At 37.8% G+C, this 24,043-nt stretch overlaps 1 protein-coding gene across 2 annotated transcripts in view; it reads left to right on the forward strand.

The window, feature by feature from the left end:
- arid5b (AT-rich interaction domain 5B) overlaps nt 1-24,043 on the forward strand; it is a 328,908-nt gene that overhangs the window by 265,206 nt on the left and 39,659 nt on the right. For both annotated transcript variants that reach the window (XM_061965194.2, XM_072916614.1), the window contains 2 exons: nt 8,779-8,831; nt 18,386-18,483. In XM_061965194.2, coding sequence (XP_061821178.2) covers nt 8,779-8,831; nt 18,386-18,483 — 151 coding nt within the window. The remainder of the gene's footprint in view (nt 1-8,778; nt 8,832-18,385; nt 18,484-24,043) is intronic.

The following is a 24,043-nucleotide window of genomic DNA, read 5'->3' on the forward strand; positions in this document are numbered from 1 at the left end:
CATAATATGTTATATGTACGTAATACGAGGGTGTTTTGTGTTCCTGGTTGTCTTACAAGTGTCAAAAGAAGTTTGCCACTCGCAATCATCCGACATTAAAAAATGATGCTCAGTCCTACAGTAGCTTTAATGATAAAGCGTGATTTGCTTCCCTGAAAAACTTAACTTTCTTACAAGTGTATAAAGAAGTGAACCACTGGTGATACCAAAATATCATGGCATTAAAAAGAATCATGTGAACGATGTCCCACTTACACATACCCAACCTCACTTTTCTAAAGTGCAGGTGTCAAAAGAAGTTAACATTGGCTAATATTAAAATGTTGAAAAACATACATCACAAGGACAATATATTAAGGTAATTTCACATACTCTATCTAATGGTTTAACTCGCGCCGTGGAACGATGATTTAAATCCGATTAATCACACTTTTGAATTTGGATAAATCGCAGTTGCTACAAGAGCGTTACTTAACTGTGGTACTTTTGTTGACGACAGCGTCGTTCGTTGTCCACTTCTTGTCGTCAACGTGCTGGTAGCATTTTTGCTCGCCGCCTCAAAAATGCATTTTGTTTTTAAATGACAAATTATACCTAAAAAGTTCCACTCTCCATTAAAATAAGTCACATTTTAGCCTTTTTAACACACTTGATACTAGGCCTGCATGATTACTCACCATCGAATCGACGTTGAGGTTTTAATTAGTGCTCTAACATAATCGCAAGAGGGTGAGGGTTTGTTTTTTTCTCTGCAGTCACCGGCATTTGAGTGACAGACATCTTCGCCAATCAGAATTGTCGAGTCTCGGGTTTCTTCGTTTGTTGCTTCAAACAGAGAGAAAGAGGTCTTACTCTATGCATCGCTTTCATCACGTCATCACGCCTTTATTTACCGTATTTTTTTGACTATAAGTCGCAGTTTTTTTCATAATTTGGCCGGGGGTGCGACTTATACTCAGGCGCGACTTATGTGTGAAATTATGAAGACATTACCGTAAAATATCAAATAATATTATTTAGCTCATTCAAGTAAGAGACTAGACGTATAAGATTTCATGGGATTTAGCGATTAGGAGTGACAGATTGTTTGGTAAACGTATAGCATGTTCTATATGTTATAGTTATTTGAATGACTCTTACCATAATATGTTACGTTAACATACCAGGCACGTTCTCAGTTGGTTATTTATGCCTCATATAACGTACACTTATTCAGCCTGTTGTTCACTATTCTTTATTTATTTTTAATTGCCTTTCAAATGTCTATTCTTGGTGTTGGGTTTTATCAAATACATTTCCCCCAAAAATGCGACTTATATATGTTTTTTTCCTTCTTTATTATGCATTTTCGGCCGGTGCGATTTATACTCCGGAGCGACTTATACTCCGAAAAATCCGGTAACAGTGGAATTAACCGAACGCAGTGAGCCCTCTTTTCAGTCATTCACAATCTTTGTCTCGGTGGGCGTAGACCGACTCAGCGAGATCGAACACACAGGACTCGCCAGTGAGAAATTCCGCAAAGTTACCAAAATTAGGAAAGCCAAATGTCCCGTGGTGGGAATATTTCAGCTCCAAATGGGATGGGCAATATGAGCCCATCAACACAAACAAACGATGGCAACAACAAAAAAGGACAACCCAACCGAGTTTTTCCAACTGCGAAAAAAAATGCATTTCAAAATGCTCATTATTCATTTTAATAAGTTACATTTTTGCTTACAGAAATGAGAGTACGTTTTATTTTTTGTTTGTTTATTGTCATGTCTGTTGATCATGTTTTTGTTTGGCCATGTGCTGTTTGTTTTTTGGACTCTTTTTAGTTCCTGGTTGTGCACTCTTGCTTGTTTTGTTTCCATGACTACTCATTAGTTTCACCTGTCTCACATTTTGCACTCGCGCACCTGTCACTAATCATGTCGGTCTTATTTAAGCTTTCAGTTGCTAGGCAGTCTGTCTGGCGACATTGCTTCTGCTACCAATGCTACCTTTGATACTCATGTCTGTTCATAGTTTCATGCTCTGTTCATGCCACAGTAAGTGTTGTTTGTTTTATGTTCATAATTTTGCCTTTGTGCTAGTTTTTGTTCTTTAGCCAAGGTTGTACCCCAGCCTTGTGCGTGCCTTTAGTTTGTTCTTTTTGTTAGTGTAAAAATAAACCATGTATCTACCTTCACGCCATGTCCGGTCCAGTTCGTTTGCATCTTGGGAAAGCAATCCTCGCAGGAAACTGCGCCAAAGTCCATGTCCTGACATTTATTTATTCAGTATAACAAAGTTATTTACCTCTCCAATTACAGCACAAAATGTATATCATTTTAAATGGTTACTGGCATTAATATTATATACACTATATTACCAAAAGTATTTGACCACCTATTTACTCACATTTGAACTTGAAGTGCCATCCCATGGAATTGTCCAAAATGTTTTGGTATCCTGGAGCATTCAAGGTTCCTTTCACTGGAACTAAGGGGCCAAGCCCAACGCCTGAAAAACTGACCCCACGCCACAATTCCTCCTCCACCAAATTTCACACTCGGCACAAAGCAGTCCGAAATGTAGCATTTCCCTGGCATCCTCCAAACCCAGACTCGTCCATCAGATTGCCAGATGGAAAAGCGTGACTCATCAGTCCAGAGAACGCGTCTCCACTGCTCTAGAGTTAAGGGGTGACATGCTTTACACCACTGCATCCCACGCTTTGCATTAGACTTGGTGATGTATGGCTTAGATACAGCTGCTCGGCCATGGAAACCCATTTCATGAAGCTCTCTGCGTACTGTACGTGGGCTAATTGGAAGGTCACATGAAGTTTGGAGCTCTGTAGCAACTGACTGTGCAGAAAGTCTTTGCACCATGCGCTTCAGCATCCGCTGACCCCTCTCTGTCAATTTACGTGGCCTACCACTTGGTGGCTGACTTGCTGTTGTTCCCAAACTCTTCACTTTTCTTATAATAAAGTTGACTTTGGAATATTTAGGAGCGAGACATTTTAAAGACTGGATTTGTTGCACAGGTGGAATCCTGTGACAGTTCCTCGCTGGAAATCAATTAGAGCGGCCCATTCTTTCACAAATGTTTGTAGAAACAGTCTCCATGCCTAAGTGCTTGATTGTATACCGGGCCAAGTGATTAGGACACCTGATTCTCATCATTTGGATGGGTGGCCAAATACTTTTGGCAATATGGTGTATTATGATTACACTACATGGGGCAGCACAGTGACACAGGTGTTAGTGCATGTGCCTCACAATACGAAGGTCCTGAGTTCAATCCCGGGCTCGGGATCTTTCTGTATGGAGTTTGCATGTTCTCCCTGTGACTGCGTGGGTTCCCTCCGGGTACTCCGGCTTCCTCCCACCTCCAAAAACATGCACCTGGGAATAGGTTGATTGGCAACACTAAATTGGCCCTAGTGTGTGAATGTGAATGTTGTCTGTCTATCTGTGTTGGCCCTGTGATGAGGTGGCGACTTGTCCAGGGTGTACGCCGCCTTCCGCCCGAATGCATCTGATATAGGCTCCAGCACCCCCCGCGACCCCAAAAGGGACAAGCGGTAGAAAATGGATGGATGGATGGATTACACTACATTATAAACACTGTATTGTTTTTATCAGTTATTTCCTCAGTTTTGGAGCGTGATGTAGACAAAAGCCTGTCTGCATAGAGCCAAATATTTTTTGAAGTAAAGTATTTCATATTGTTCACAAGAATATGTTGATTGAGAAAAGTAACATGTCCTCCTTTACTTGTTATTTTCGCAATTGTATGCATTTATATATATAAAGTCTAAAATCAAATTGCAATTTTGGAGAGAAAAATCGCAATTTTGGACAGAAAAAAAAACCTAAATCGTGCAGCCCTGCTTGATACTGTTTTTTTTACTAATTCAAAGCAAACAACAAAGACATACATCTTAAATAATTTTGTCTCGACTGGATTGTTTGCAAATTGTGTCTAGTCCCGATGTGAGCTAATAAGCTCCGTCAGCCATCTTGGATCAGATATAATGAAAACTAATGTGTTTTTTTCTTTGACATGAAGTAAGATGCAGTACAACCTGTGACTAGTAGACATTATTAACCATGCAGCCTTTGCCTGCAGTCTCAGCCATTTAATACCCTCATTTACATGCGCTGACATTTAAAAAATATACAATAATATATCATTATATATAATGTCCCTGCTTGACTTTGCCTTTGTTGGGTATCTTGTCAAAATACAGTGCACATGTTTTACAGTATTATTGAAGTACTGGTCAAATTAATGTTCCGACTTTTGCGATATCTCTAAAATGTGACAGCAGTCGTCTCCTTGTTTATCGTGACTAATTAGTTCTCGGCCCGACTGTGGGAAACAAATTCGAACAAAGTAGGAATAATATTGATAAATCAAATATTTTCATACTTACAGCTCACAAAAAACTGTTTATGATATTATAAATAATCTTTTTACTTTAATTGAAGCCCTCTAAACATGATATAACTCACCTTTACACACATTTCACCCAACATAGTAGCCTTGACTGTGTAGATTACAGTACTCACCAGTAGCCCCAAGCCTGTTTGCGTCGTTGCATTGGCTGTCACCCGGCCACTACAACAAAACCATGACGTAGAAATACTTCATCACATCCCGGGTAATTCCTCGAAGTTAATACTGAGCTTCCATGCGCTGAAACCACAGGTGTAAGTTGTTCTGCAAAAACTTGGTCAACTTGACCGTCGCAGTTCAGATAGCCGTTAGCTGTGTTGTTAGCATTCCGTGTTGTTAGCATTGTGTGTCCTGCTTGCAAGGCTCACTAATGTCGATTGACGCTGAAGATGAAGTGCATCAACAGAGTTCATCTCCACTTAGCACCGCTGATAGCTAGCCGCCGTCTTGTTAGCGTTAAGTGGCGCGCCAGTCCCGCGCTTGTCTTTTGATATCACCCGTGTAAAAGTCTTGATTGATTGATTGATTGAGACTTTTATGAATAGGTTGCACAGTGAAGTACATATTCCGTACAATTGACCACTAAATGATAACACCCGAATAAGTTTTTCAACTTGTTTAAGTCGGGGTCCACTTAAATTGATTCATGATACAGATATATACTATCAGATATATACTATCATCATAATACAGTCATCACACAAGATAATCACATTGAATTATTTACATTATTTACAATCCGGTAGAGATGTGTTATTGATGAGGCAGGAGTTGAGGGTGAAATGCATCAAAAGGCTGCCAAAGTTGGGTCAACTTGATTTTCGCAGTGAATGTAGCGTAGCGCCAAGATTAGCGGTTGTTAGCACTGGTTACCTTTAACCAGTGTTGGGTTAGTTACTGAAAACCAGTAACTAGTTGCAGTTACTAGTTATTTTATTTCAAAAGTAACTCAGTTACTAACTCAGTTACTTACACCAAAAAGTAATGCACTACTGTGAAAAGTAACTATTTAGTCTTTTTTTAAAGCTCCCATTAATGCCCTTTTAGCCTTCATTTCAGTACTGTTATTGCACTGGAGAATAATACAATCTGTTGATCAACTTGACATGCATTTGCATCACTCAACTCTGCTAAGCCATGTGGTCTACATACAACACACAAAGACAAAGATATGTTTCAAAGGGCCAATTTATTTCAGGCCAGAACAAATTGACAAAACTATTTTAAATAGCTGCAACATAACATACATAAGTAACAAACCGCATAATAACAACATAGCTGTAAACCTGGCTTCACCCAAGGAAGGCACACACTACATACACAAAACCTAACCAGGCATTTTTTTCTCTCAAGGAATTGTGAAATAAAATCATGTCTTCAATGAAGCCTAGAACACTCTACACATTTCCCCAGTTTTAGTTTAGAGATAAGGAAAGATTGGCCTGGCCCACTAGGATCCCTCTTTATGTTTGTGAACTTTATAGTCTATACATTTAGAGTTATGTGATAATCAAACACTCTTGAAGTCTAGAATGAAAGCGTATATAAGAGAATTGACAGAGTGTGTGTACCTTCAGTGATGAATGATGAGCAAAGGCAGAGTTTGGAGTGTTTTCTTTAGCTCACTTTCCATTTTTATGTACTCACTGTCCAGGTATGTGGAACATGTTTTCCGTGCTATTTGCCGTTTGACGCCGGTATCATGCTAATTAGCTGCCTGAAAGCGGGTGAATCCACTGTAAAAATAGCTTGCATGTCTTCTACCACATACGCTGCAATGGCTCTATCAATGTTGTCCTGGCTAGCAGTCCCTCCGTTAAAATCCTTAAGTGGAGGTGGAGGTGAAGTGGCATCGGAGTCTGTGTCTCTCTTTGCTAGCTTCGTCGAAGCATGTTGCTTTTGTATCTGTTTCAGCAGATGTGAATTGCTGTTTTGGGCAGTAGATAGGATCTTTGATCCAAGACACAACTGACATTTAACTAAAATTGTATTTTCTTTGTGCTCGACAAAAGAAAAGTAGTGAGAATATCTCCATGTTAAGAAACTCGACTGCGGCTCCGCCATGATGTCTTGTTAGTAAACACAGACACGCCACACACACCCTCCCCACAGCCAGACACACACAGGGCGCGCCTCTTCTCTCCCTTGTGACACAAGACGATTCAGAAGGACGACACTGCAACGCTCCAATAAGACACACTCAGATCTTTTGTTTCTAGCCGATACTACACAAAAAATAACGTAAAATAACGCAGTAACGCATCATGTAGTAACGGTAACTGAGTTACTGAATATAAAAAATAACGCGGTAGTCCCAACACTGCCTTTAACCCGACGAATATCTGTCCATCGCCTGAACATAATAATAGAAAACAAGACAAATTTTGCGCTGTCATACATACGACTTAATTTAGGCCAAAATTATGTCGAATATGCTTTTTAAAAATCTGTAATGTAGTGAAGCCTCAATATTTTGAGCTCAAGTGGTGAGGTAGGACTGCACAGCCAAACATTCTAATATATCCTGTCATGGGACAAGGAAGTGTGGATATACGTTAGAGAAGTCAGCGTACAGCTTGAATGGCATTACTATCTCCTAAAAAAATATATAGTAAAGACAGACATTGTGTAAATATTTGTCAGTCAGTATAGCCACAGAAAACATGTCTGAATAGTGTGGTTGGTGTGAGCGACATTGTTATCGATTGCAGCCTTAATCCTCTTGGACGTAAAGCCGCACATCTTATTACTGGTACCCCAGTTGGAAAAACCGCCGTGCAGCCCAGTTTCATCACATGGCATGTTGGGAATTCATGCCTCCTCTCCAGGAACCACGGCTCTCTCGTGATGGCAGCGCTCGTGCACCGTGTGCGACTGTCAGCAAGACACATTTATCTTGCTGCTCACTCGTGTTGCCATCCATTCACACACAGACGGCTGTCTGTTGAGTCCTTTTCGGTGGATAGTAAAGCTGTACTGCTATACAAGTTGTACACTGACTACTCCAAAGTGCATCTAATGTTGCTTTAATTATGCTTGAACCAGACATACTGTTACCAAAATGCCTGCTAAAATGTGATTGGTGTACTCACTTTTTTTGAGACACTTTATTAGGCACAGTGAGAAAATTGTTGAACAGTTTAAGAAAAACCTTTCTCAACCAGCTATTGCAAGGAATTTAGGGATTTCACCATCTACGGTCCGTAATATCATCAAAGGGTTCAGAGAATCTGGAGAAATCACTGCACGTAAGCAGCTAAGCCTGTGACCTTTGATCCCTCAGGCTCTACTGCATCAACAAGCGACATCAGTGTGTAAAGGATATCACCACAAGGGCTCAGGAACACTTCAGAAACCCACTGTCAGTAACTGCAGTTGGTCGCTACATCTGTAAGTGCAAGTTAAAACTCTCCTATGCAAGGCGAAATCCGTTTATCAACAACACCCAGAAACGCCGTCGGCTTCGCTGGGCCTGAGCTCATCTAAGATGGACTGATACAAAGTGGAAAAGTGTTCTGTGGTCTGACGAGTCCACATTTCAAATTGTTTTTGGAAACTGTGGAGGTCGTGTCCTCCGGACCAAAGAGGAAAAGAACCATCCGTATTGTTATAGGCGCAAAGTTGAAAAGCCAGCATCTGTGATGGTATGGGGGTGTATTAGTACCCAAGACATGGGTAACTTACACATCTGTGAAGGCGCCATTAATGCTGAAAGGTACATACAGGTTTTGGAGCAACATATGTTGCCATCCAAGCAACGTTACCATGGACGCCCCTGCTTATTTCAGCAAGACAATGCCAAGCCACGTGTTACATCAACGTGGCTTCATAGTAAAAGAGTGCGGGTACTAGACTGGCCTGCCTGTAGTCCAGACCTGTCTCCCATTGAAAATGTGTGGCGCATTATGAAGCCTAAAATACCACAACGGAGACCCCACACTGTTGAACAACTTAAGCTGTACATCAAGCAAGAATGGGAAAGAATTCCACCTGAGAAGCTTAAAAAATGTGTCTCCTCAGTTCCCAAACATTTACTGAGTGTTGTTAAAAGGAAAGGCCATGTAACACAGTGGTGAACATGCCCTTTCCCAACTACTTTGGCACGTGTTGCAGCCATGAAATTTTAAGTTAATTATTATTTGCAAAAAAAAAATAAAGTTTATGCGTTTGAACATCAAATATGTTGTCTTTGTAGTGCATTCAATTGAATATGGGTTGAAAAGGATTTGCAAATCATTGTATTCCGTTTATATTTACATCTAACAATTTCCCAACTCATATGGAAACGGGGTTTGTATTAGTTGTATTTACTCTAATGTCTGTTTGTTTGTGTGCCCACAGTCAATCTATGGACCATGTTTCAAGCTGCTCAGAAGCTGGGAGGATATGAACTGGTAAGCGTTCACATATGTTGCAGTTATATTTCCTCCCTGTATCGCTCTTCTTGCCTTTCTCAGCCCCCCTTCCTCGGTATTTCAGCCACGATTGTCCCAAGTAAAAAAGTGTTGTTTGAAGCGAACATTTATTTATTTATTTATTTTAGAGAAAATGCTGTTTGGATTCCAAATTCAAAGCAGTGGAAAACACATGCTGTTCTACAGAAGATTAGCCTGATTGCCCCCCTTTTTCTTTCTGTTCCACACACACGCGCGCACACACACACACACACACACACACACACACACACACACACACACACACACACACACACACACGCGTGCACACACACACGCTCCTTTCATAGACTAGCTGCTGAAGTCATCAAAACAGGAAGCGTCTCGTATTTTAAAAAGGCTGCTATCTGATGATGATGACGACTCTCTCATGTTTCACGTTGAGCTTTTGTTGACTCCTCAGCGCTTATGTGGACTAAAGTATTGGGACAATGCACCTCCAGGAGGTGGAAATGTGCACCAGAGCCATCCAAGCGTGCCTTTATGCTCCTGGCTTTGTGCACTCAGGGCAGAAAAAGAGCCTTCCCACAGAGTTGGACGCGTATATTTATTGTGCAAAACATCCCATGTCAAAACTACCGTATTTTCCGGACCATAGGGCGCACCGGGTTATAAGGCGCATTGCCGATGAATGGTCTATTTTCGATCTTTTTTCATATAAAAGGGGCACCGGAAGGCGCATTAAAGGGGTCATATTATTATTATTTATTTTTCTAAATTGAAACACTTCCTTGTGGTCTACATAACATGTAATGGTGGTTCTTTGGTCAAAATGTTGCATAGATCAGTGTTTTTCAATCACTGTGCCGCGGCACACTAGTGTGCCGTGAGATACAATCTGGTGTGCCGTCGGAGATGATCTAATTTCACCTATTTGGGGTAAAAAATATTTTTTGCAAACAAGTAATTATAGTCTGCAAATGATGTGTTGTTGTTGAGTGTCGGTGCTGTCTAGAGCTCGGCAGAGTAACCGTGTAATACTCTTCCATATCAGTAGGTGGCGGGCCGGTAAGTAATTGCTTTGTAGATGTCGGAAACAGCGGGAGGCAGCGTGCAGGTAAAAAGGTATTTAATGCTTAAACAAAAAAATAAACAAAAGGTAAGTGCCCCTAAGAAAAGGCATTGAAGCTTAGGGAAGGCTATGCAGAACGAAACTAAAACTGAACTGACTACAAAGTCAACAAAAACAGAATGCTGGACGACAGCAAAGACTTACTGTGGAGCAAAGACGGCGTCTACAATGTACATCCGAACATGACACGACAATTGACAATGTCCCCACGAAGAAGGATGAAAACAAAGTAGACGTGGGAAATATCGCTCAAAGGAAGACATGAAACTGCTACAGGAAAATACCAAAAAAAGAGAAAAAGCCACCAAAATAGGAGCACAAGACAAGAACTAAAACACTACACACAGGAAAACAGCAAAAAGTACAAAATAAGTCAGGGCGTGATGTGACAGGTGGTGACAGTACACTTATCTTGAGACAAGAGCTATAGTGATGCATGCTTGGTTATGGTTTAAAGTCATATCCAAACTTGCGACAACGACTTTTTACTGTCAACTGAGTTTCGTTTTTTAGTGATTTCTGCTGGTGGTGTGCCTCCGGATTTTTTCAACGCAAAAAATGTGCCTTGGCTCAAAAAAGGTTGAAAAACACTGGCATAGATTATGTTTTACAGATCATTTTCAAGCCGCTTTCAGACAGTCGCTTCCGGATGCGCCATCTTGTGGGCGGTCTTATTTACGTGGCTCACCTTCGACAGCGTCTTCCCCCGTCATCTTTGTTGTAGCGCTGTAGCGTGCAAGGACGGGGGTTGAAGAAGTGTCAAAAGATGGAGCTAACTGTTTTAATGACATCCAGACTTTACTTTAATCAATAACGGAGCAGCATCTTCTCATCCAGAAACAACAACAAGGCCGGAAATGTGTCTCGTGAAAAACCGTCCGACCGGAACTCTCTAATACAGGGGTCACCAACCTTTTTGAAACCAAGAGCTACTTCTTGAGTACTGATTAATGTGAAGGGCTACCAGTTTGATACACACTTAAATAAATTGCCAGAAATAGCCAATTTGCTCAATTTGCCTTTAACTCTATATTATTATTAATAATTAAGGATATTTATCTTTGTGGAAACACTGATCATCTTAATGATTTCTCACAATAAATATATATAGAAACAGATAAATATCAATATGCAACACTTTATTTTTATATTTTCTCTAAGTGCACATTTTTCAAATTGAACATTTTCAAATGAACACTTCTAAGACAGTCTTGTGAAATCACAATATCCCATTTTAACTAGATAGCCACTAACATTTTTTAACAAATCATGAATTACTTTGCACCATGTTTGTACAAATAATTACTCATGTAAAATACAAAAGTCAGTCAAAGTTGTTAGAATATATAACAAATTGGACAAAGCTATATTTCTAACAAAGGCAAATCATTATTTCTTCTAGATTTTCCAGAACAAACATTTTAAAAGAAATTCAAAAGACTTTGAAATAAGATTTAAATTTGATTCTACAGATTTTCTAGCTTTGCTAGAATAATCTTTTTGAATTTTAATCATAATAAGTTTGAAGAAATATTTCACAAATATTCTTCGTCGAAAAAACAGAAGCTAAAATGAAGAATTAAATTAAAATGTATTTATTATTCTTTACAATAAAAACATTAATTTACTTGAACATTGATTTAAATTGTCAGGAAAGAAGAGGAAGGAATTTAAAAGGTAAAAAGGTATATGTGTTTAAAAATCCTAAAATAATTTTTAAGGCTGTATTTTTTCTCTAAAATTGTCTTTCTGATAGTTATAAGAAGCAAAGTAAAAAAAATAAATGAATTTATTTAAACAAGTGAAGACCAAGTCTTTAAAATATTTTCTTGGATTTTCAAATTCTATTTGAGTTTTGTCTCTCTTAGAATTAAAAGCGAGACCAGCTTGCTAGTAAATAAATAAAATTTAAAAATAGAGGCAGCTCACTGGTAAGTGCTGCTATTTGAGCTATTTTTAGAACAGGCCAGCGGGCGACTCATCTGGTCCTTACGGGCGACCTGGTGCCCGTGGGCACCGCGTTGGTGACCCCTGCTCTAATAACTAAAGTTCCTTGGGTGAATAATATAAACTCACTACACCGGTTTGTTTTAGCGCTTTCATGGCGAGTTTAGTGACAGATATAAGAACTTTACACTACTTTATATTAGAAATGGCAACAGCGGGGGATGAATGTCCCATAACAAGAAGATAGAGAAAAAGAAGAAGCCTATCGACTACGGAGTAGCCACGGACTACAAAGGCGGACGCGTGCAATTTTTCAGGATTTATGCAGATCCCAAATACACATCAGCAGGTACCAGAAAGTAAGAAAAGTTGCTTTTGCGTAATATTGCGAAACAAAACGCCAGATAATGTCTTACCTTATACACACACCATAATAATACTCCTATGTTTAATGCGCCGACAATCCACCAAGCGGTGCGGCTTCATGGCTTACCAAAGTCGTACTAAAACATTTTAAGAGATTTTTAAGCGCCGTGTGTAATGTTCTATATTTTCAATGGAACATATAAAAAGTCAGTGTTGTTTACTAGAGTCATATTGCGTCATACCTCTTACCAACGTACGTCTTATGTTTGACTGCCATCTACTGGCCACACTTATCATTACACCATGTACCAAATAAAATTGCTTCGAGGTCGGTGAGTAAAAACAGAATTATTCCATACATTAGGCGCACTGGGTGATAAGGCGCACTGTCGAGTTTTGAGGGGGAAAAAAGATTTAAAGTGCGCCTTATAGTTCGGAAAATACGGTGTTTTTTTGTTTTTTTTAAACCTACTGTTTTTCGTAAATATATATATATATATATATATATATATATATATATATATATATATATACACTGTCAATTATGTCACATACAGAGATGGGTTCCGTTCACATTTAAACCAATACTGGTACTCAACAATACCAATTTTCGATACTTTTGTGTGTGTTGATAAATAATTATTGTTTTTGATGATACAAATGAGCTGATTCGCATCACTGCTGTCCAGTCGTTATATCTTGTTTTATTATCATCATATTATCATTTGCAAGTATGACATTAAGTTGCAATTACAGTTGCAAGTCCAAGATGTTAGATGGCAGTGGTGTATTGTTTATGGTGTGTTATTTTTGTTTGTTTGTTTTGTGTTGCGCCCTAAAAAGTGTTGATACTGTTAGTATTGCACTCATTACGCATCAGCTGCCACGTGCATCTTTGTTGTATGTAGTTTTCATAAACCAATTTGAAAGTGTTAAACGCGCCAATCCTAATCATGTCAATAGCAAAGCCGATGTATATCAGCCAATGTATAGCGCATTTTTGGAAAAGTGGAGCTTTGGAGCATTTTTTAAAGTCAAATTTTTTTTAAGCATTGAAAATTGCAACATTTTCATGAGGTAGTTTGGTTGCGTCCGCCCTCCAAAGCAGGCACAAGACATTGAAACAATGTGGAGAGCTTATTGAATTAGGTCCCGACATTGAGCAACTCAAACATAACGTTGAAACTACATGCTTTTTCACGACGTTTAATCAATGTTGGGTTCTGACGTTGATTTGGCCATTCAATTTTGGTCATTAATATTTTACAACACGAATAAAACCTTGAAACAACATGCTTTTTAACAACGTTTATTCAATGTCAGATTGTGACGTTGATTTGACCATTGAAATTTGGTCATTTCCCAACCAACAACGTAGATCCAACGTTGGACATCAACGTTGTCTCAATTTACAAATACACCTATTTTGCAATGTTGTTTCAAAGTCAGTTTTAAAGGACATGTATGTATAATCTATAGAGATGTCCGATAATGGCTTTTTTGCCGATATTCCGATATTGTCCAACTCTTAATTACCGATTCCGATATCAACCGATACCAATATATACAGTCCTGAAATTAACACATTATTATGCCTAATTTTGTTGTGATGCCTCGCTGGATGCATTAAACAATGTAACAAGGTTTTCTAAAATAAATCAACTCAAGTTATGGAAAAAGATTCCAACATGGCACTGCCATATTTATTATTGAAGTCACAAAGTGCATTATTTTTTTTTTAACATGCCTCAAAACAGCAGCTTGGAATTTGGGACATGCTCTCCCTGAGAGAGCATGAGGAGGTTGAGGTGGGCGGGGTTGGGGAGGGGGGGTAGGGGGTAGCGAGGGGTGTATATTGTAGCGTCCCGGAAGAGTTGGTGCTGCAAGGGGTTCTGGGTATTTGTTTTGTTGTGTTTATGTTGTGTTACGGTGCGGGTGTCCTCCCGAAATGTGTTTGTCATTCTTGTTTGGTGTGGGTTCACAGTGTGGCGCATATTTGTAACAGTGTTAAAGTTGTTTATGCGGCCACCCTCAGTGTGACCTGTATGGCTGTTGACCAAGTATGCGTGGCATTGACTTGTGTGTGTGAAAAGTCGTAGTTATTAAGTGATTGGATTGGTTTATTGGCCACTCTGTACTTCTCCCTACGTCCGTGTACCACTCCGTACAGCGGCGTTTTAAAAAGTCATGAATTTTACTTTTTAAAACCGATTCCGATAATTTCCGATATTACATTTTAAAGCATTTATCGGCCGATAATATCTGCAGTCCGATATTATCGGACATCTCTAATAATCAACATTGTATCAATGTCTTGTGCCTGCTGGGTCAGTGCTGCTAGAGTGCTCGCCAAGTGCTGAAGTGCAAAGAACCGGCTAAGTCGGCAACCGGGCGTGACTTCACGCCCAACCCAGGTACCGTAAGATGGCACCTTTGGATTTTTACGTGAATCGGTGGCCGGTAAGACAGGCGGGATGCGGTCGGTGCCGCAAAAGCACCGGCTTTAAGACCCATCCTTAGTCGCGTAGGCCAAACTGTCTACTGTCAAACATGTTTATGTTTATTTAAAAGCATAACTTGTATTTGCACACCTGTTCCAACTGTGTTGATACTGGGATTTATTTGGTTCGGTTTGCTGTCATTGTTTTTAAAATCTTTTTGCACTACATGATCACATTCTATTTTATTTAGAATCTTTTCCTATAATCTATGCCAGTTATTCTCAAACTGTGGTACGTGTACCACCAGTGGTATTCGGGCTCCGTCTAGTGCAGGGGTCGGCAACCCGCGGCTCTAGAGCCGCATGCGGCTCTTTAGCGCCGCCCTAGTGGCTCTCTGGAGCTTTTTCAAAAATGTATGAAAAATGGAAAAAGATGAGGGGAACATTTTTTTTTGTTTGTTTTAATATGGTTTCCGTAGGAGGACAAACATAACGCAAACCTCCCTAATTGTTATAAAGCACACTGTTTATATTAAACATGCCTCACTGATTCGAGTATTTGGCGAGCGCCGTTTTGTCTTACTAATTTTGGCGGTCCTTGAACTCACCGTAGTTTGTTTACATATATAACTTTCTCCGACTTTCTAGGACGTGTTTTATGCCACTTCTTTTTCTGTCTCATTTTGTCCACCAAACTTTTAACGATGTGCATGAATGCACAAAGGTGAGTTTTGTTGATGTTATTGACTTGTGTGGAGTGCTAATCAGACATATTTGGTCACTGCATGACTGCAAGCTAATCGATGCTAACATGCTATTTAGGCTAGCTATATGTACATATTGCATCATTATGCCTCGTTTGTAGGTATATTTGAGGTCATTTAGTTTCCTTTAAGTCATCTTAATTCAATTTGTATCTCATGACACACTATCTGTATGTAATATGGCTTTTAATTTTTTGCGGCTCAAGACAGATTTGTTTTTGTATTTTTGGTCCAATATGGCTCTTTCAACATTTTGGGTTGCCGACTCTTGGTCTAGTGGTACGCCAAAGAAGCACTTGATTTTCCTCTAAATTATTATTATTATTATTATTTTTATAATTTATTAATCAATTCAACAAAACACACAAAAACACCACAACAATGCAATCCAACTCCAAAACCAAACCCGACCCAGCAACACCCAAAATAGTAATAAACAGAGCAATTGAGGAGACACAAACATGACACGAAACAATTCAAAAGTAGCGAAACAAAAATGAATACCATCAACAACAGTATCAACATTAGTAACAATTTCAAAATAGCAGTGATTAAAAAAATCCCTCATTGATATTATCATTAAAAACATTAATAAAAAAATTTTTTTTTTTAAAAAGAACAAAGAACAATAGTGTCACAGTGGCTTACACTTGCATCGCATCTCCTAAGCTTGACAACACACTGTGTCCAATATTTTCCACAAAGATATAATAAGTCATATTTTGGTTCATTTAATAGTTAAAACAAATTTAAATAATGGATCCCATATTCCAATATATGACACATTATTATCTAAACTAAATGCAGTTTTTTCTACTGATATCATCTCCATAGCTTGTGTGTACTAGTCAGTATGAGTTGGACCATCAACATATATCCATTTTTTAAATATTACCCTTTTTGTTATTATGCATATTGAAAGAAATGCATTTTTACTCTCTGATGACACGTTACTAAATTGATGCAGATCACCAAGAATACAAGTTTGCAGTGTCATTGGGATGTTTTTATTAAGGAATGTGATTGCTTCTTTTGTTGTTTTCAACCATAACTCTTTTATTCTCTGACATTCCCACAATAAATGAACAAGAGTTCCCTCAGCTCTAAATTTGAACACAGTGTTACTGTTCAAACTGTGTTTAATGTTACAGTGACCAAATATAGTCAATATACTAGTAAATAAAAACCACTGCCTTGTTGTGAATACTTAGGCCTACTATGCTACTGTATTTTAATGTTAATTATTGTAGTGGTACTTGGAGAGACTTTTTTTTTTTCTGAGGTGGTACTTGGTGGGGAAAAAAATGAGAACCACTGATCTATGCCAGTGGTTCTCAAATGGGGGTACGCGTACCCCTGGGGGTACTTGAAGGTATGCCAAGGGGTACGTGAGATTTTTTTTAAATGTCTGTCAAAAAGAACTGTGGAAAGAAATGCAACAATGCAATATTCAGTGTTGACAGCTAGATTTTTTTGTGGACATGTCCCATAAATATTGATGTTAAAGATTTCTTTTTTTTGTGAAGAAATGTTTACAATTAAGTTCATGAATCCAGATGGATCTCTATTACAATCCCCAAAGAGGGCACTTTAAGTTGATGATTACTTCTATGTGTAGAAATCTTTATTTATAATTGAATCACTTGTTTATTTTTCAACAAGTTTTTAGTTATTTTTATTAGGGATGTCCGATAATGGCTTTTTGCCGATATTCCGATATTGTCTAACTCTTTAATTACCGATACCGATATCAACCGATATATACAGTCGTGGAATTAACACATTATTATGCCTAATTTGGACAACCAGGTATGGTGAAGATAAGGTACTTTTTTTTTTAATTAATAAAATAAAATAAGATAAATCAATTAAAAACATTTTCTTGAATAAAAAATAAAGTAAAACAATATAAAAACAGTTACATAGAAACTAATAATTAATGAAAATTAGTCAAATTAACTGTTAAAGGTTAGTACTATTAGTGGACTAGCAGCCCGCACAATCATGTGTGCTTACGGACTGTATCCCTTGCAGACTGTACTGATATATATTGATATATGATGTAGGAACCAAAATATTAATAACAGAAAGAAACAACCCTTTTGTGTGAATGAGTGTAAATGGGGGAGGGAGGTTTTTTGGGTTGGTGCACTAATTTTAAGTGTATCTTGTGTTTTTTATGTTGATTTAATAAATAAAAAAAATAAATAAAAAAACGATACCGATAATAAAAAACCGATACCGATAATTTCCGTTCCGATATTACATTTTAACGCATTTATCGGACATCTCTCATTTTTATATCTTTTTTTCCCAAATTGTTTAAGAAAGACCAGAACAAATGAGCAATATTTTGCACTGTTATACAATTTAATAAATCAGAAACTGATGACATAGTGCTGTATTTTACTTCTTTATCTCTTTTTTTCAACCAAAAATGCTTTGCTCTGATAATGGGGTACTTGAATTAAAAAAATGTTCACAGGGGGTACATCACTGAAAAAAGGTTGAGAACCACTGATCTATGCTATAATGTTTTTGTGGTACCCATTGGGCTAAATGGGTACTAAATATTGTGTCATATGTTGTGTGCTGATATGACAAAAAAGATCCTTGAATCTTTTAGTATTTCATTTTCAACAAACATAAGAGGTTAAAACGTGTGACTCAATACTCAGCATGTGTGCGTCGTGTGGTGTCCAGCAGGAAAATCTGACTTTATTAACATTTCGAGATGAAGACTTGAGCGTCCGGCGACGTTATGACTCAGTCATTCCCCAGTGCTCACAATGATTACGTCACATACGCTGATGTCTACTCCCCCCACTCTTATCCTTTTATATTTTTCTTAATTTCCCTCCTGACTCTTATTGTTCCTTTTGTCGGCCTTGTCCCTCCCCTGCAGATCACAGTTCGCAGGCAATGGAAGCACGTGTACGACGAGTTGGGCGGCAACCCGAGCAGCACCAGCGCCGCCACCTGCACGCGGAGACACTACGAGAGGTCAGTCCATATTGGATGTTGCTCCCATAAATAACAAATGCATGCGTTTCATTTCGGTATTTGCACCCATAAGCACAAATGTATTGAGTTTCACTCAGTCCAGGGGAATGTTTTTTATCGAAATAACCCAACCCCTTGTGTCATCTCATTACATTTCAATTTCATTATTTAAAATAAGGACGCTCATTTGTGACATTGTAGTATGGCGGATCATGTATATGAAAGTTACGTAACACACACAAAACATTATGTGTTAAATAAAAACAATAAAATAATTGAAAATGTACACAGTATCAAAATGTTGGGATATATTATTTCTATTAATAATTTTTGGAGTCTGACCTGCATAATTAATGAATAATTTTTGTTTTACACATTTTTTATAACATTTTTAATATATAACTAACAATCATCAAAATAATTTGTATACAATAATAATGATCATAATAATCATCATCATCATCATAATAATGATAACAACCAAATAATAGCTATGATTAATAGTATTTATGATAATGTTAATAATAATGATAATAATAATAGGTGTATGTTATATGTAATATGTAATAATAATAATTACTATATACAAATGTTTAAATATAATGACAAAATAATTTGTATGTAGTAATAATGAATATTATTGTCATCAGTCATCATTAATTATTAATAACTAAATCATTTGTATATAATAATAATTATACTTCAAGTAGTACTAATAATGTTATTTTTTGTTATTTGATATTGTTATTATTGATGTTATTATTATTATTACTATAATTACTCTTATAACCTCTGAATAATATTAACCCAGACTAGATTTATTTTTTATGTACAAAAACATAGTAATAAAAACTGATTAAAAAAAAAATACAAAATGATGAAAATTGTATTTAAAAAAAAAAAATGATATACTGGTAATAATTATTAAGATTATCATAATTTAAAAATAAAATCTTCATAATTTTTTGGTATTTTTATTTTTATTGTATCTATTTTGTTTTTAAATTATGACTTGTCCAGGGTGTACCCCGCCTTCCGCCCGATTGCAGCTGAGCTAGGCTCCAGCACCCCCCGCGACCCCGAAAAGGACAAGCGGTAGAAAATGGATGGATGGATGATCAAAATAATTACATTGTTCTTAATATAATTATTATCTTTATACAATTACAAATACAATTTTCATCATTTTGTATTGATATTTTTACTGTATATTTTTTCATTATCATGTGTTTGTGTACATAATAATTAAATCTATCCATTTGCGTCTATTTAGTATTTTTCTTTTCATTGTATATTTTTTTTGTACACAAAAACAAATCCAGTCATTTGCATCTGCTTTCGCGGTATAATTATTTTTAATGCGTTCAAGTCTTTTATTAAATATATTTAAAATATGGTCAGGTTAATATTATTCCGAAGTGTTTGATGAATTAGCAATTAAGAGTCTCGCATGTTTAATTTAAATATCAACATTCCTAACTCGGAGGGATAGAAAGATCAAATATTGATTGACGACGTGGGATTTCTATATGATATAATGAGGAATACTTTCATGGGGGCATCTCATCTTTATATGAATACATTTGACATCATATTAATAAACTATAAAGAAGAAGTGAGCCTCGGACTCTCGGTGAACATAAGGACGTCATGTAAGCAGAGGATCATATCTGCCTGACTCTCTAATGCCTTCCTTATGGATCCTAATCAATTCATGATGAGATGAGATTCACTTATTTTCCCAGGATTAATTGATCAGTTTCACGGCTCTATGGAACCAATTAGCCTGTGAACGGCGCCCGTGTGTGACGAGCAGGAATGATTTAAAAGCTGAAAATGACTGCAGTGTTTTGAATTACAGACACACACACACACACACACACACACACACACACACACGCTCTGTACAAGTACAGTATGCGGCCTTCAGTCCCTCCCTCCTCTATGAGGAGTGGCTCAATGGAGAGAGGTAATGTAATCTTCGTCTCAACACATCATCAAGATGCTGCAGAAACTCCTCATCCTAATCACTGAGACGCTATTACTAAATTAAAGCAAGCATATGGGCATGAGCCTGAGGGAGTGCTCAGGGTGTGAAGCGTGCACACACACAAACACACTTACACACACACACACACACATCCACCTACTTTCCCAAGGTTAAAGAAAGAGTAACTTCCCCAACAAAAGATAAGAGGTTGCTCACGATGCAGGTCGTTCTCCCCTCCAGTGTGTGTGTGTGTGTGTGTGTGTGTGTGTGTGTGTGTGTGTGTGTGTGTGTGTGTGTGTGTGTGTGTGTGTGTGTGTTGCATCAACACAGTTTAAGCTTCCACACACACACCTGTCAGTACAGTCATATTCCAACACCATATGGGGAGCGAGGGAGCCGATTGTACGAATAGAGCAAGCGTCGTAGCAGGAAATATTCACTGATGAGAACGTGTACTTGATATTTGTGCAAAATTTGACAAGTGTGACTCCAAAGTATTAATAACCCCTACTTTATGCTCAAGGCTCAAAATAGAATAAGCTGTCCTTATTTCTACTAAGTAACACACAACACAATTTTAATATGACATGTTTTCACGCTCCTTTGCAGCATATATCGGATTATTCCACATTTAGCATTTGTTGTGTTGGCATCATGTTTTAATAACATTTTGCAGCTGCATTACTTACTTAGTGTAATAAAGTGTCCCCGAATTAGTGTGAATTATGTTTATATAGCGCTTTTCTCTAGTGACTCAAATCGCTTTTACATAGTTAAACCCAATATCTACCGTATTTTTTGGAGTATAAATCGCACCGGAGTATAAGTCGCACCTGCCGAAAATGCATAATAAAGAAGGAAAAAAACTTATATAAGTCGCACTGGAGTATAAGTCGCATTTTTGGGGGAAATTTATTTGATAAAACTGCAACACCAAGAATAGACATTTGAAAATAGACATTTTAAAATAAATAAAGTATAGTGAACAACAGGCTGAATAAGTGTACGTTATATGAGGCATAAATAACCAACTGAGAACGTGCCTGGTATGTTAACGTAACATATTATGGTAAGAGTCATTCAAATAACTATAAAGTTAAAAGTTAAGTTAAAGTACCAATGATTGTCACACACACACTAGGTGTGGCGAAATTATTCTCTGCATTTGACCCATCACCCTTGATCACCCCCTGGGAGGTGAGGGGAGCAGTGGGCAGCAGCGGTGGCCGCGCCCGGGAATCATTTTTGGTGATTTAACCCCCAATTCCAACCCTTGATACTGAGTGCCAAGCAGGGAGGTAATGGGTCCCATTTTTATAGTCTTTGGTATGACTCGGCCGGGGTTTGAACCCACAACCTACCGATCTCAGGGCGGACACTCTAACCACTAGGCCACTGAGTAACATATAGAACATGCTATACGTTTACCAAACAATCTGTCACTCCTAATCGCTAAATCCCATGAAATCTTATACGTCGAGTCTCTTACGTGAATGAGCTAAATAATATTATTTGATATTTTACGGTAATGTGTTAATTATTTCACACATAAGTCGCTCTTGAGTATAAGTCGCACCCCCAACTATGAAAAAAACTGCAACTTATAGTCCAAAAAATACGGTAAGTTAAATTTAAACCAGTGTGGGTGACACTGGGAGCAGGTGGGTAAAGTGTCTCGCCCAAGGACACAACGGCATTAACTAGGATGGCGGAAGCGGGGATCGAACCTGGAACCCTCAAGTTGCTGGCACGGCCGCTCTACCAACCGAGCTATACCGCTATACTATTTTTACTCTTGATTTGAATCATTTTCAACCTTCCTACAGTTCATAACCTTGTCAAATGATATGAAACTATGTGTTAATCACAAAAAAATTATTTTTTTCGCACACAAACCTTAAGTCCGGCTGATAAGAAAAACAATGTATTAATAATATAAGAGGGGACTCATATAAACCTGATTAAATTTAAATACACACACAATACCTCCCTGCTTGGCACTCAGCATCAAGGGTTGGAATTGGGGGTTAAATCACCAAAAATTATTCCCGGGCGCGGCCACCGCTGCTGCTCACTGCTCCCCTCACCTCCCAGGGGGTGATCAAGGGTGATGGGTGAAATGCAGAGAATAATTTCGCCACACCTAGTGTGTGTGTGTGACAATCATTGGCACTTTAACTTTTTAAACTTTAATTATGCAGTGATAAAATAAATAAACTCAATTAATAATGAATATTATTATATAATATGTGATGGTGTTTACTCACCTGTCTCCTCTGTACTCAGCCATGCATTAATTCAGTGGTTCTTAACCTTTTTGGAGGTACCGAACCCCACCAGTTTCATATGCGCATTCACCGAACCCTTCTTTAGTGAAAAATAAAATGTTTTTTTTTTCAAATTCAAGACAAATTTATGTTTTTGGTAACACTTTAGTATGGGGAACATATTCTAAGTAACAAAGACTTAATTTAGAGTTATTTGGACACTAGGGGAACATATTCTAAGTAATAAAGACTTAATTTAGAGTTATTTGGTTAGGGTTAGGGCCAGGGTTAGAGGGTTAGGGTTATAATAAGGCCATGCCGAATAATGCATTAATAAGTACTTAATAATGACTAGTTAAGAGCCAATATGTTACTAATTTGCATGTTAATAAGCAACTAATTAATGGTGAATATGTTCCCCATACTAAAGTGTTACCATGTTTTTTTACTGGTGCACAAAATGAACCGTGCATGAACATCACCTTGTTCAAAGAACAAAACCAACACAGTGCATAAACTCACAACAAATTACACACCTGCAAATCAGTCTGACTTCTGCTGTTGCCGTATCCGTAATACGCCGATAGGGAGAAGGTTGTATTTACACGATGAGTCGAGTGTGTCTTGACCTCCGCCGAACCCCTGAGGCCGACTCACCGAACCCCTAGGGTTCAATCGAACCCAGGTTAAGAACCACTGCATTCATTTGTTCATATATGTGTGTGTGCGTTTGGTATTTGTGTGTGTGTGTGCGATGATGTGGAATGTGGGACATGGGGGTTATTGTTTTTAAATATGTAAAGCACTTTGTGTTGCATTTGTTTTATGTATGAAAAGCACTTTATAAATCAAGTTTGATTGATTGACCCCAAAAGGGACAAGTGGTCGAAAATGGATGGATGGATGGATATTTGAAATTAAATGAAATTCATTATATTTATATAGCGCTTTTCTCTAGTGAATCAAAGCGCTTTACATAGTGAAACCCAATATAGAATACATGTTTTTGGTTCATTGTGCGTTGGCTAAGCTACATTCAATGGTCGACAAAGCAAAAAAAAAAGCAGCATTTGACAGCTCACATAACAAACATCGAGTAAAAACAACAATGTTTCATGTAAAAAAACGACATTCACACCTGAAAAAAAGAAAAACTGTGGAGCTTTAAAAAACACATGTATGGGTCCGTGAGGCTATGTGTTACCTAATATTAAATTTTTTAACTATACTGTCAATAAAATGTAAGTGAAAATGCAGCATCATCACTTCAGTCATAATATTTGCGCTTAAGAAACTTCTCTAT

Source organism: Nerophis lumbriciformis, linkage group LG02, assembly GCF_033978685.3.
Source record: "Nerophis lumbriciformis linkage group LG02, RoL_Nlum_v2.1, whole genome shotgun sequence".
Classification (NCBI taxonomy): Eukaryota; Metazoa; Chordata; class Actinopteri; order Syngnathiformes; family Syngnathidae; genus Nerophis; species Nerophis lumbriciformis.